Source organism: Protopterus annectens, chromosome 8.part0 (genome assembly GCF_019279795.1).
Source record: "Protopterus annectens isolate FY-2018-M chromosome 8.part0, PAN1.0, whole genome shotgun sequence".
Taxonomy (NCBI): Eukaryota; Metazoa; Chordata; order Ceratodontiformes; family Protopteridae; genus Protopterus; species Protopterus annectens.
This window is the reverse complement of record NC_056741.1, coordinates 1,630,212,195-1,630,226,600: the sequence shown is the minus strand read 5'-3', so window position 1 is coordinate 1,630,226,600 and position 14,406 is coordinate 1,630,212,195. Positions and strand designations below refer to the sequence as shown.

General features: G+C 38.9%; 1 protein-coding gene across 1 annotated transcript in view; it reads right to left on the bottom strand.

Annotated features, from left to right (window-relative positions):
- LOC122808521 overlaps positions 1 to 14,406 on the bottom strand; it is a 547,157-nt gene that overhangs the window by 43,539 nt on the left and 489,212 nt on the right. The window contains 1 exon segment of the mRNA XM_044079475.1: positions 7,366 to 7,402. Coding sequence (XP_043935410.1) covers positions 7,366 to 7,402 — 37 coding nt within the window.

Genomic DNA, 14,406 nt, shown 5'->3' with positions numbered 1-14,406 from the left:
TATACATTAATATGTTTTTGGATTAATTAAAATGATGTTCCATTCTGTTAATACTAACAATGGTTTGGTTATTACTAACTTTAACTTATTGCTATACCTCATTTACCACAGCACGTCAAGGTAGGCCAGTTCCGGCTGATCTGCCTACCTTGCCTCAACCGGTCATGGGACCGAGTCCCAGCATGTCTGGGACCCAGACTGGTGGTGCCCTCTCTGCTGCTCCTGCACTACATGTGGTGTCAGATAGTACCACCCCATGGGATGGGGCCAGATCCTCCTCTGGGAGCGGTGGTGGAGGGGGAATTGTCACCCGGGATAAGCTGCCAGTCTTGGTGGGCAGGATAGTCTACTGTGGGTTTGACCACTGCCTGCACCAGATTTAGGACATGCTGGCTGACCTGGTGGGGTAGCCTCACCCCAGTGCCCAGCCTCCACCACTGCCACTCTCGAGGCAGTGATGGAGCAGTGCCAACAGTCCCATTGGTGGGGGTGTGAGTCATGCTGCTGTCTTGTGGAGGCACATGAGACTTGGATTCCACAACACACTCCCTATCCAAGGTGTTCACCCCCTCATGTGTAACACACTGCCCTTGTCTGCTGTCTTGTCTGTTTTGTCTGTCTGTAAATCCATCCTCACCTACCCAACTTACCTCCCCCACATCTACCTATGTCCCTTCCCCAACATACCACTCTCAACCTTAAAAAAATGGGCACTTGTCCCAAAAAAATATTTTCCCATACACAGCTCTCCATTTCACACACATGTCCATTGAACATGTCCTTTTGTACAATTGGCTTGACAACACAGTTATGTTGTCCTCAACCCTGTCTCTGGGGATGAGAGTTTAAATTCATGATAAAATGCACAGTTGTTGTTGTACAAGAAATGGATAGCTATGGTTCTTTCCTACACCCTTCCTGCACATCCCTACCTGCCTTCTGCTATGATTTTTCCCCCTGCTTGCACCCCATTTCACCACTTTCCACCCCATTTTACCACTTTCCTATCTCCCATTTTTCTTTCCTTTATATTTTTTAACATCATGCTGAGTGATGGGCTGCATTGTGCAGCTTTGCTAAGCTCAGCTAAATAGAGCTATATTGACTATATGTGTTTTTAAAATTGTAATACACACTTACAAAATAAACCCCCTTCCCATGTTTCAAAGCAGAGACCATCACACCTGTACACCACTGCATTAACCTGCCATGTCACACAACCCTTCATTAATCAGGTGGTTTAAACAAAACATAGTAATTGCCAGTTACAGTTATTAAGCATGCTTCAGTGGAGCTGCACATCATGCCATGCAAACTTGAATAAAAATTAATGGAAATAATGGCAATGTACCCTGGACTCTGGTGGAATAGTACATCACTAGAAAGCCAAAGACATATTAATGGCTGTAAGTGAGGGCTGTAATAACAGCCAAATGTGCCCTTTTATCAGGAACATGTAGAAAGACACCTGATAAGGCATTAATGGCAAAAGACATACTCAACTGGGACCCTGGCGCAGAAATACATCCATATGAAGCCATGCACATACTGATGGATGTAGAAAATGATTGTCACTGCCTGTATGTGTGCACATATATCTAGCAAATACACCTGCTGTAGCAGTGACTTAGTAGCTCAGTCTGTTAAATGCTTTGCAAACAGTACGTTTTGCCACACACAGTCCTGGGTTCAAATCCACTGGTGTGTAGCACTGAATTTACAGTATTATGAAGCCAGCAATTAATTATCCACACAATGCATTTCAAATGAAATGACTGTTTTTCACTGATGGAAGTCACAGGCCTGCAGGTAGGAACACACTTCACACATATCCCTATAGAAAAAGTATATGTGCATAAATTGTCATGTCATTCAATAATGTGCATTCACAGAGAAGGTTAACTCAGGTACTGTGAATGAAGACCACTAATATCAGAGTGGACCACGCAATCGTTTCAGAGTCACAGTACAGATTAACACAGCTGCACAACTAACATACACATTTTAGGTCCCTGCTTGTAGCAATACCTGCCCTCATACATACTGGAAATTACTACCAGAATGTAATACATGGCCTGGCAGTTGCCCAAATGGTGTTATTGATACCGTTGTCTAATATACTTACCTTAAACACATGCCTTAATTGGAGTGGAAAGGGTAGCCTCACCCTGGCTCTGCCTCTGCAACAAGGCTGACACAGCTTCCACAGTTACTCCTATGGCTTGTTGTCCTCCAAAGTGTTCACACTCTCTCTCTCTCTCTGCCTATGTCTATTACCTGCAGCAGCGGCTGGAGGCTATAGCACACACATCTCTATGTAAAGGTGTCTGCTGCAGACCTACCCTCTGCAACGATGTAGTATCCTCACCCCAGTAATGTCCATCACAACATATCAGAAAGGGGCCCTAATCTACATGAAGGCCTTATATATTCTACAGTGGTTGCATGTCATTGGCCGATAATGGTGCAAATCAGCTGGTTTGGTTGCAATTAGTATTTCAGACCTACAGACTGCTTAGAGGCAATCACCTGCTGATGAGAAGCATGTTTAAAAGGCAAGCAGCTGGCTATGGGTAACATAGGTTCATAGGTTCATAGGTTGGTACTAGACTATCAGCCCTAGGGCCTATAGAAGCCTAGCCATAACAATTCCCTGGATATTTCTTCCCACACTATTTACTTCCCATTCTATATGAGACTTTTCTCACACAGAGCATGCCTTTGTGACAACTATACTATCACCACATATCAACAGAGGAGTACTGCACTTCATTGGCTATGTGACTGTTTTCGTGTACAACAGGATGCAGATGGGTGAATAGACATATGGGGAATAGGAATTACAGTATTAAGCCTGTCTTAGACCTGTGATAATGACATGTTATTGATCTCCTGCTTTCTTACACCTACACAGGACGTATAAAACATCAAGGGCGCATTGTCTTTTGTCATTGTGGCACACTGGTCTCGTTGGACTGTCCCTTTATAGTGGTTGTAACAGCACACTGGTATTTGTGTGGCACTGTTTTTATGACATATTATTGAGGGGCTGCCCTTAGGGGACACACCACAGTAGACTCGAGTGTTGGGTTTTCATACAGCAGTAGCTGTCATGCTACACATGGGAATACCCGACTATTGCTACTATCTCAGTTGTATCCACATACTTAGTTTGTTTTCACAGTGTGGAGTATGACATGTGTAAGCAAGCAGTGGATAGTGACAGCCATTTTGGCCTTGCCATATCCCTACATAGTGTACTTCCACATGTGTGATCCTGTAATGTGTTCCCCTTTTGTTGTCTTTCAGGAATCATGCACTCTAGATGCTATGCACACTTCTTGGATGTGGAGAATGATATTATACTGAAAGGACTAAGGCAGTATCATCACATCCTACTGTCCAGGGGAGGCAAAACAGGGAAGAGTGGGCTGTATTGTGGGCAGACCTTGTCCATGATGTGAATTCCATGGGCCATCAGGACAGGATATATAAGCAGTTTTGACACCACCCAACGGACTTGATGAAAGCTGCATGATGAAGGGCAGCAGATGTAGCCAGGGATCTTGCAGTCAACCACTCTTGGCCACTGAAGAATTCCTGGTGAACCTAGGCACACACAACAGGTCCAAGGTATCCATCACACCATATATCGTGAAGGTGGGTGCCACAGTTTCCACAGCAGAGAAGCATGCAGGAAGGCTTACTGTGACAGGCACTGTAATACTGTCACAGTCAATGTGTCAGGCTATACATACAGGAATTTCATCTCATCTTCACTGAAACTATACTCCTGAAAAAGTTCCTCTAAGGTCATGTCCAATCTTACATTGAAAATATTAATTTCATTCAACGATGCTACACTACAGTAGGAACTGTCATTTAGGTATTTCATCATTTTGCTTGTGTGAAACAGAAGATGACATCGTCTTTGAATATAAGGGACTTAAGATTTATAACGATAGTAGAATCCCATTGAATAGTACTTATGGTGAATTATTTGCAAAGGGATTCAGCTTCATCCCCAAAAAACAGAACCATATGGTCAGGACAATTTTGGATCTAAAGATGCTTGCAAGGGCCATTAACTTAAAACTGGTAATTGATAATGGTTAAGCGAAAGAAAATGAAGGGGTCATGCTATAAAGAATGAGTACATATAACCCCCCCTTTGTTACCACCAGTGGCTTTATTTGAGAGACTCAATGAGATAGAATAAAGAAGTCTAAAAGACAATAGAACCAAACAGTGGGAGCAAAATATAACAAATGAGGAACAAAAAGTATTGGCAAAAATAATGAGGAATCATGAATAAAGAATAATGAGGCCGGACAAGGGGGTGGTGTAGTCATAATGAGTCATCATGACTATGCAAGCAGAATGATGAAATACCTAAATGACAGTTCCTACTTTAGTGTAGCATCGTTGAATTAAATTAATATTTTCAATGTAAGATTGGACATGACCTTAGAGGAACTTTTTCAGGAGTATAGTTTCAGTGAAGATGAGATGAAATTCCTGAAAATGAATAACCCAGTAATACCTGCCTTTTTTGGGATCCCCAAAATTCATAAATCATTAGGGGATCCACCAATGAGACCAATAGTGGCAGGAAGGGGGAGTAAAACAGAACCCCTAGCAAAAAAAAACTAGATTTTCATTTAAAGGGTTTCTTTGAAGATAAAAAAACATGTGTTAAAGGATTTCTGGCAACTGCTAAAATGTATGGCAAATAATGAGTTTAAAAAAAAAATAATATTTGTAAGTGTAGATGTCAAGGACCTTTTTCTAAGTATTCCACATGAGGAAGGATTGGAATACTTCCAGGAAGCCTTAAAGAAAGGAACTAGGTTCTCAGAAGGTACAATCTATAGGTTCATAGGTAGGTACTAGGCTATTGGCCCAAGGGCTTACGTAAGCCTAGCCAGCAAGGTTCCATAGCTTACACCACCCAAGAAAGTTATTTTCCTGTACCATTGTCCAGCAGAGACACAGAAGTTATCCCCGGGGTGTATTTCCTATTTCCCATCCACTCATCAATATTTTTCTTGAAGAGTGCTAATGAAGAACTTTGCTTGACATAGATGGGTAGCTTGTTCCAGAGTATAGGAAGTCTCTGGGACAGGAATCTATCCCTCCAGCATGTCTTGTTTATTGTGGTGACAAGGTTTAGGTCCCTAGAGCGTGTAGCTCAGAGGGATTGGGATTTCTTTAGGTGTAGCATGTCCAACAGCTCTGGGTTTGACATAGCTTTATATGTATTAGCTACCCTCATGGAATCAGTTTTGAAAAACAACTTTGTTTGGTTCCAGGGATAATATTTCAAGCAAACCCAGGGGGTAGCAATGGGTGCAGCAGTAGCCCCAGTGTTTGCCAATATTATTCTTTGGCAATGGGAAACTGAATTTGTACTGAATTCTAGGTTCAGAAAAAAAACATCTATAGATATTATAGATTCCTGGATGATATATTAATTCTCTGGGAAGGTGAGCCGGGAGAGGTTGATGTATTCCTAGAATATATAAATTCCTCTACAAATTTTCTTAGCTTCACCAGCAAAATAGAGGATGAAGTGGTTAATTACCTGGATATTCACTTATACAAAAATAGAGGGAAGAAATGTTATGAATCCTGTATTTATAGGAAGCCCGCTTACTCAAATGGGTTCTTAAGTTTTGAAAGTGCTCACCCCTTTTGGCAAAAAAGGAATTTGGTCAAGGGTCAAATGATTAGAACATCTAGATTGACAACAGATGACAAAAAGTTCCATGAACAGTTAGAAGAATTGAAGGACATATTGAGAGTAATAGGGTACTCTAACAGTGAGTTGGAGGTTCAAGAAAAGTATGTAGCAAGTAGAAGAAATGAGAGTTATCCTCCTATACTGAAAAATCCTGAGAGCCTGGTAGGAACAAACAAACTGGAAGGTGATACCAGTTGTTGTATATTAACATATGATTAGGATAGCTCAGATGTAAGAAAAATAGTAGAAAAAAATGGAACTGTGTTTTCGGAGCATTTGGACTTACAGAAAAGTAGGTAATAAATCAAAAATAGTGTTCAGAAGGGGATTTAATATCAAGAATTTATTTGAAAGAAAAAAGAACAAAGACAGGATTTCAGTGGGTTGTATGAGGAAATGTAATGGATGTAGGGAGTGTAGATTCATATATGAAACAACTAGTATAGTGATTGAAGGTTACAAAAGAATAATTTCAGTAACAGCAATTATAATTGCAATACAAAGGGAGTAGTGTATGTAGCCCTGTGCCAGTCATGTTGTGCATTTTACATAGGAAAAATGGAGAATAAATTAAAAAAGAGAATATATCAGCATGTATATGCAATAAGCAGACAGGATAAAAATAATGCCCTATACAGACACAGTATAGGATGTAAGGATGTTAGGAAGTTGTTTTTTTGTGTGTTGGAAAAGGTGGGCAGACAAGAGAGAGGAGGTAACTGGCCCTGCTTTTTGGAGTACAGGGAAACATATTTGCAGGTTTTATTAAACACAACAGTTTTCCCTGGTATTAACGATAGAATCTCATTAAGTAGTATATTACATCTTAAGGCAGAAGTGATTTGAATAGAATTGTTTTCTTTCTGTTTTTTAAGGTTAAGAATTACACCAACAGAATAGTCACGTGTATAAGTAATGAATTTCAAAATGTAAATTTTTTTAAAAAAAATAAATTTTTGAATGAAAATGATTTTTTATAGCTTGGACAACAACTACAGGAAAATATGTATACATACATACATATATACTTTTAAAATATTTACTCATGATTTTAAAAGTAGGAATCAAATGTATAGTCTAATTAATTTCAATATGTGTTGATTGGGGTAATTGATTTAATGAATTGTATATATAAAAAGAGGGAAGTGGGTAAGGCGTATGTATCTGATGAAGTTCCATTTTGGAGTGTGAATAAAGGGAATGAAAGCACTAATAACCTTACCTGTCTGGAGTCTGTCTTTTGGAAGAGAGTCACCCTGTGTTTATTGTGGGCATTTGGTTTGGACTTTTTGTTTTTATTGTTTATTCTGGAGTACAGTAACTATGTTCATACACTACAGTACAGTAGAATGTTCCATACAAAAAAAAAATAAAATTCAAATGGTCCTCTTTTTAAGTTTCACTTCACATTTCTGTACTACAGGCATCACCCACTAATATTTTCCACTCCTTCCTGAACTTTCAGACTTCTGCCAGACCTCCTACTGTCAACTAGACCCTAGTGAGCCGCAATGTAATTTGCCCATTTTACTGTACAGTACAGTAAGTGCTTCAATACTGTACTGTACTGTATAAGACAGCTGTCTTGACCAATCCAATCACCAACACAGCAATCTCTTAACCAGTTGGATCTTTTGTTCTCCGTGAAGGTGGAAGTAACTGCTCTAACAAGATGTGTGAGCAGCTTCACAAATGTGGAAATGAAAGTACAACATAATTCTTCATTTTCAAAGTAAGATTTGGGCAGTATTAAAGATTTTTTACTTATTTTTCACGTCATTTCCGACATTGCGGCAGCCCATTCTTATCTATGGGCTTTCCTTATGTCGGATGTCTGTAACCTGAAGACTGCCAGTACATCATTTCTGTTTTGGAACCTACAAGTAAAACAAGCTAAATATGTATTTAAAACACTATTACATATTAAAATGTTAAATCTAGCACTGTATTACACTAGTTAGAATTGTTGTCTGTCAGTCCTCTGTTCTCTGGTTCAATTCCCAGCCAGGGTGCAATGTGTGCCTTGATGTATTTCTATGGATTTTTTTTTCAGGGTGTGTGATTTCCTGTCTCTTCCAAAAGACATCCCGGTATTTAGAGATCCTTAAAATTTTCCCTAAATATTTGTGTGTGTGTGTGTGTGTGTGTGTGTGTGTGTGTGTGTGTGTGTGTGTGTGTGTGTGTGTGTGTGTGTGTGTGTGTGTGTGTGTGTGTGTGTGTGTGTGTGTGTGTGTGAGCATGTGTGTGTGTGTGTGTGTGTGTGTGTGTGTGTGTGTGTGTGTGTGTGTGTGTGTGTGTGTGTGTGTGTGTGTATATATACACATGCGATCCTGTGATGGACTGGGACTGGTGATAACTTTTAGAATTTGTCCCTTGCCTGCCTTGCATCTGCTGTTTGCTGTAAGAAGCTCGGGCATTCTAGTAATCAATAAAAATGTTTATTTATTCATTTATTTTTGCTTCCTGTAGAATCTTGTTCAGTGGTTTCTCTACTTGTATCCAGCCATCCCATTCATTCTGGGGAGAGGGGGGCAGGAGCTAACATTACTGAGATAGTTAAGAGAACTATGGTTTATTTCTTTTTGCCTGAGAATACCAATCAGCCCTCCATTTCCTGTTGAAAGTCACATGGTAGGGAGTGGGCCAGCTTGATAGTCCTGCATAGTAGCCTACCTTCTCCCTCTGAGAAGTTCCTCCCCTCTCAGCAGCTCTTCTGAGCTCTGCTGTTGCTGTTTCCTGAGGGAAATGTGCCTCTGCAGACTGATTTCCCCTCAACTTATGAGTGCAAATGATCTCAGACAGCAAAGTCTCAGTAGGCCTAGAGTTTGACAGGGTGGAGAGCACAGTTCTCTCTTTAGGTGTCACCCATGTAGCGAGTTAGAACTGGGCACATTCAGGGTCTGTTCCTCCAGGATGGATGAGTCAACAACGGCTTCTCCCTTCAATACCCATGCCAGCTTCCACAGGTACTCCAGCAGTGATTTGAACATAGGTCTCCTGTGCCATACTCAGGCCTTCATCTCTGTATGCCACAGAGCTGGCAAGGATATCTAAACTTTATGACCTTTACCCTATGCAGTATTTTGCAAAATGGGTATGTCAGTTATTAGATTCTGATATGCAGGTGATTTCAGAGTAACCTCTGCATCTCAGCATAAGAAAAAAAACAGAAAAAAAAAAAAAGAAAGTCTAAGCTATGTAGACATTCAATTTCAATGTGTAAAACAAATGATCATCCATTATAATCTTATGCATACCTCTCTGCTTCTTTGCTGAAGAATTCTGGACAAACTCAAAACTAGTGGAGGGACAAATACCCAAAATCATGGATAGTTTAAAAATGTTATTCTAAGTGAGCAATAATGCCCAACAGGGTGGGTACTAATGTGTAATTAATGCCTGCCCAGGGGGTGTTATGAGGCCCGACGGGCCTGGAAGGACATTAATTACACATAAACAAACAGGACATTAATTACACATTAACATACACCCTGGAGGGCATTATTGTGCTTAGAGAATGTACTCTCTGTAAAATTGTTGTGTTTTGCTTACTTATTTATTTTTTAAGTACTATATTATTTTTATATATTTTCTGATGTATAATAGTTCCTCCACCTAATTTTAAAAACTTGCTTTAGTCTATGTTAATGGTGTTGGAGTAAGGCATTTTACATCAAAAATATAACACTTAAAATATCTAGGCATTTACTTTATTTTTTGGTCTCTTACTACAAAAACATTTTGTTTGTTGCCATTCATTAGACATTGAAGTTACTAAGTAATGTCATACTTTTCAGTTTCAGATTATTATTTTCTTCAGAAAATTCATACTAACACAAATCCTTTTATTTAAGAAGTTTATAATTTTGTAAGAGCAGTAATTAAAATATGTTCCTATTTTTGAGCCTCTTTATTTTAGGCTGTATCCAAATTTCTTCAGTCGAAAGGTCCAGAGCTATGAAACATCTTTACTGTTGCTCTCACTCAGTCTCTTACACACACCTCTGTTTCAGAAAATGTATGCTAACACAAATCCTAATAGTCAAGTAAAATATGTTCCTATTTTGAGCCTTTGTCCCCCATTTTTTAGATTTATCCAGATATTTTGAGCTAAAGGTGAACAGAGAATATGTTTCAACTGTCCAGATTTTTTCAGAATGTCCAGATTTTTGCCTGGTATGTTTGGTCACATTTTCATAAAATCTGTAGTTTTCTGGCAAATTATGGAGGATTAAAGTAACAAAATAATTACAGACATTTGAGTATCAGACTTCATATCATTCAGATAATACAGGGTCTGTATCATTTAATCAAACTTACTATTTTTCAAATCCATATTCGTCAAATCGGCAAACAGACCTTTCATCAAACTTTTTCCTAGGGGCCCCACACCCCCTAACTAACTATACCAACTCCGAGGTTGCACTACAGTGAGAAAAGGGCAAATTCTAGATGGTGGCCAACCATTGCTTTGCCCTAGGAGAAACTTTGATGAAAAGTCCTTTCACTGATTTGTGTCTTTGACAAATAGGCTTCGATGAATAGTGATTCAACAAATAGTAAGTCTGATTAAATGATATAGATCCAATAATACATGCTAATGGAAACCCTGTTCTTCTAGAAACTTTGTAAGTTTATAAGAACAATATTTAAAATCTGTCCTTATTTTTGGTTGTCCCTCGATATTTGTGGCTCTGTCCAGATTTCTTGTGCTGAGAGGCTGAGAGAGTTATGAAGAGGTGCACTAACCTCTTAACTTGTTACATCCGAGTGATGCCTCTGGGTCCATCTACAGTTAACTCCTACTGATGCCTCTAGGCGTCAAATATTGCTTGTTCATATTTGCATCAGTAATTCTAAACCATGCTATGGACAAGGTTTTAAAATACTTAATCTTAAAGCTTACATGATGGCAAACTCAATTGGATTAATATTTCACCTCTGCCTAGTGCAGGTAAAGAGATATTAACTGTTGTCTTTATTTTATTAATTTATATAGATATAACTTTCACATTTTTGTAAATATCTCAACAACCAGGTAACACAGATAGAACTCCTTAGCCTCATATGAAAGCTATCAGCTAGATGAATAAAATGCTGCTGACAGTATGTGTATAACTTGAGAGGTTGCTGAAATATTATAAGTTGTTTACAAAATATTACAAACATAATAGTTATTGCATTTACTGTGACTTATAAATTTCAATGTCAAACCTGGAACCTAAAAAAAAAAAAGTTGCACTGAAGGGTTTGCCATTTATACTTCTTTCATAACCCCTATGGTTCCAGAGATATGAACATTTGTTTGAAATATGAGGACATAATTTGATTCTGTCAAAAGGCTCAGGCTCCGCCCATTGGAAGTTATAGTGCCAACCTCCTGATCTCCATTGGAGAGAATGAGTTAATTGACTTGCTGTCACTGCCAGAGATCGCTGTCACTGTTCACTGTACACACACACACACACACACACACACACACACACACACACACACACACACACACTGCCTGTTCTACTTTTCATGGACGCATTCACTCACACACTAAGACAGAAGTATAAACACACACACACACACAGTTTTTGGTTTCATTTATTTTACACTCACTGAACAGTAAAAGCACTGCTTAGAGAATGTAAGATAACAGCTCGATCGATTTCTCACTCTCATACACACATACACTCACACATAAACACATATACATTTTTTTTATTTAAATTTTTTTCTGTATTATTTTACACTCACTAAACAGCAAAAGCACTGCTTAGTGAGCTTAAAATACTGGGGCTGTTATTTTTTTTCAGTCTGAGCTTTGCAGAAACTTGATATGCTGCTGTGAAGGAGTGGACTCATTTTTAGCAAGCATTACTTGTATATTAATACCCTGCTGGAGAACATTCGTTCTCCAGTCAGGGTGCTGATGTACAGTTTGCTGATTCTCTAATTCACTATAATATAATAGGACAGAAACGTTTGTATTAATTTGTTTTTTCTGATAAATAAGAAGTATAAAACTCTAAAGACTATCATTATTGTGTTATCATAATCCTCAGTGATTTTCCAGAAAATCAAAATTTTGTGAGGGACAAGGCAAAAATATGTGGCAAAATCATGAATTTTCTGCAAAATTAGGGACAGTTGAAAAGTGGCATGCCTTTACACAATGGAAATTGAAAATGAAAAATCATGTTGGCCATGAGCATTTCACTGGTTCTTAAATTCTTCCTAAATTACCAAACACCTTTGTAGACTTTTGCAGATTTTTATTTTTGTTTCTGTCTAGAGTCAAAATTTTCCTATATAATATCTTTCTTTTTGAGGTAGTGCTGCATTGCTTCCCTGAACTACTATATAATTATGCTTCCTGATGTAGAAAAGGTGTGTAATTGTTTACAGAGTGCTGGTCAAAATTAAAATTTATATCCAAGACATGGCACTGACAGCATTTGGATTTGTGAGCCTACAGAAACAATCCATTTTTGATGATGTATATTTGAAAGGAAGGAAAATATAAATGAAAAATACAGAAGTATGTGATGACTTGGCTAGGGGAAGTTACTTGCGTGTGCTATCTTAAAATGAAGATGAAGGAAGAAAGCTGAGGAGCGCATTTATATAACCAGAGAGTGATACAAGCTGCTGAAGCATATTTTATAAATTCTCAAGTGATACTGCACTTTACACAGAAACACACACACACACACACACACACACACACACACACACACACACACACACACACACACACACACGCACACACACACACACACACACACACACACACACACACACACACACGATTGTGCACCTGTACATACATACACACTTGAGTGTACATGCACACACACATACAAGTGCGTATATTATATATATATATATATATATATATACACACACACACACACACACACACACACACACACACACACACACACACACGCACACACACACACAAAACAGTGTAATATTCCCAGAACAATGATGCTGGCTAGGTTCGTGAAGATAAAGGGAGACATAGAACAGCTTTTTTGTCTAATGTCAAACAGCCGTGCAGGCCAGTTGTTAATTAAAGGTAACAAAACAACTTAATGTTTAACAAATGTTATACCACAAAAAAAGCATAGTACAAGGTAACCCAAACAAAGATGCTGAAAGGAATTAGATTAGCCGTTATTCACCAGATTTTGCACAGAGCACCAAGAGGTTAAACATGTTAGGTTTGTCACAATATGGTAGACGTACTGGATGCCATGCAGAGTGCTAAAGCCCAGATAGTCAAAGGGTAGCAGGCACTTATCTAGACATACAAAATACAACTGGCATTGCCAGAACATAAAGCTTTATGAACAATGCCACAGCCACATATGAAAAAAGGCACACATGGTGTCATAAAAGATATATACTTTAGCACCACAGCTGAAGTTACTATACAGGTTTATATAAATCACAGAAGGACAGACTCTACCATGTGACAACATGCTCCAGATACACCAATATGATGTTCAAATACAGTCTGATATGGACATAGCAGTATAAGCCACACAACCGATAGAACCAATGAGAATCCTCGTAATGAAGACATCAGTCGGCAGCAGAACTTATAAAAGGAAATGTATGGTGGAATATGTCAAAAAAGGGTAAGCAGGGTGTTTTGCTGTTACAAAAAGTAACACCTTACTGTGCACTACAGCCCAGCAGCACCAGCAGTGCAGTTCACAAGATTGTTTGTTTTATGAAAAGCAGCGTATGCATATGGTGACTGTATATCAGGATATACCAACAGCCTCAGAACACAAAAAGCAGGTTAGAACTGCAAGAACAGTGTAAAAGAAAGACTGAGGGTAGAATATGATACATACAAAATGAGTGGTAACCTCAAAGGGTGCAGAACGTATGACAGAATGGAAATAGAGCAATCAAAATTAAGCAAATTACACATGCAGAACTGGACAATTAGATTTCAGATATGAAGGTGATGGCTTGGGTTATCTTGCAATTGATTGTAGTTTTGTTTATTTGACAAAATACAGCAAAGATATTATACCAATGGGGCACATACAGCAGTAAAGTATACCAGAGTACATGAAAACAGCAATGCAAGCAGGCAGTGGGGAAGATAAGATTGTATGTTAAAGGGGGAGTCATAGGCACAGTGTACAAATCTTATGAGTGATCCATTCTTATCTTCTCCTTCTTCCTCATTGTGGTCAGTGCCATTATAGGTGATCCTTCAGCCTCAGAGTCACCTTTAGGTGGTCCTAAGTGATGCTTCAGGTTTCCACAGAATTACCCTTGTCCACCGCAACTACAAACACTCTGATGGCATTGCAGTGACCTGCTGCAATGTGCATGGTACCTTAATAAAACCCTCATTCAATTCAGCAATTTATTCCTTCTGATGCTGCAAGACATTATAACTGCAGTCATCTAATCTGCAGCCTGCTGGGGGCATGATGTGGCTCTGCCCAAGGGCTTCAGGACAATCAAATCAGGAAAATATTGGGAATGGGAGACCATACAATGCAACTGCTCCTCTTGTGATACCTGACCATCCTCTTTGCATCAGTTTTAAGTCCACTGTTAGTGTCATGGCAGGCTGGACACACAACTATTGCTACATGGAGGTTCCGAAGGCTGTCAGTTCTAGCTCTACACCTGGGACT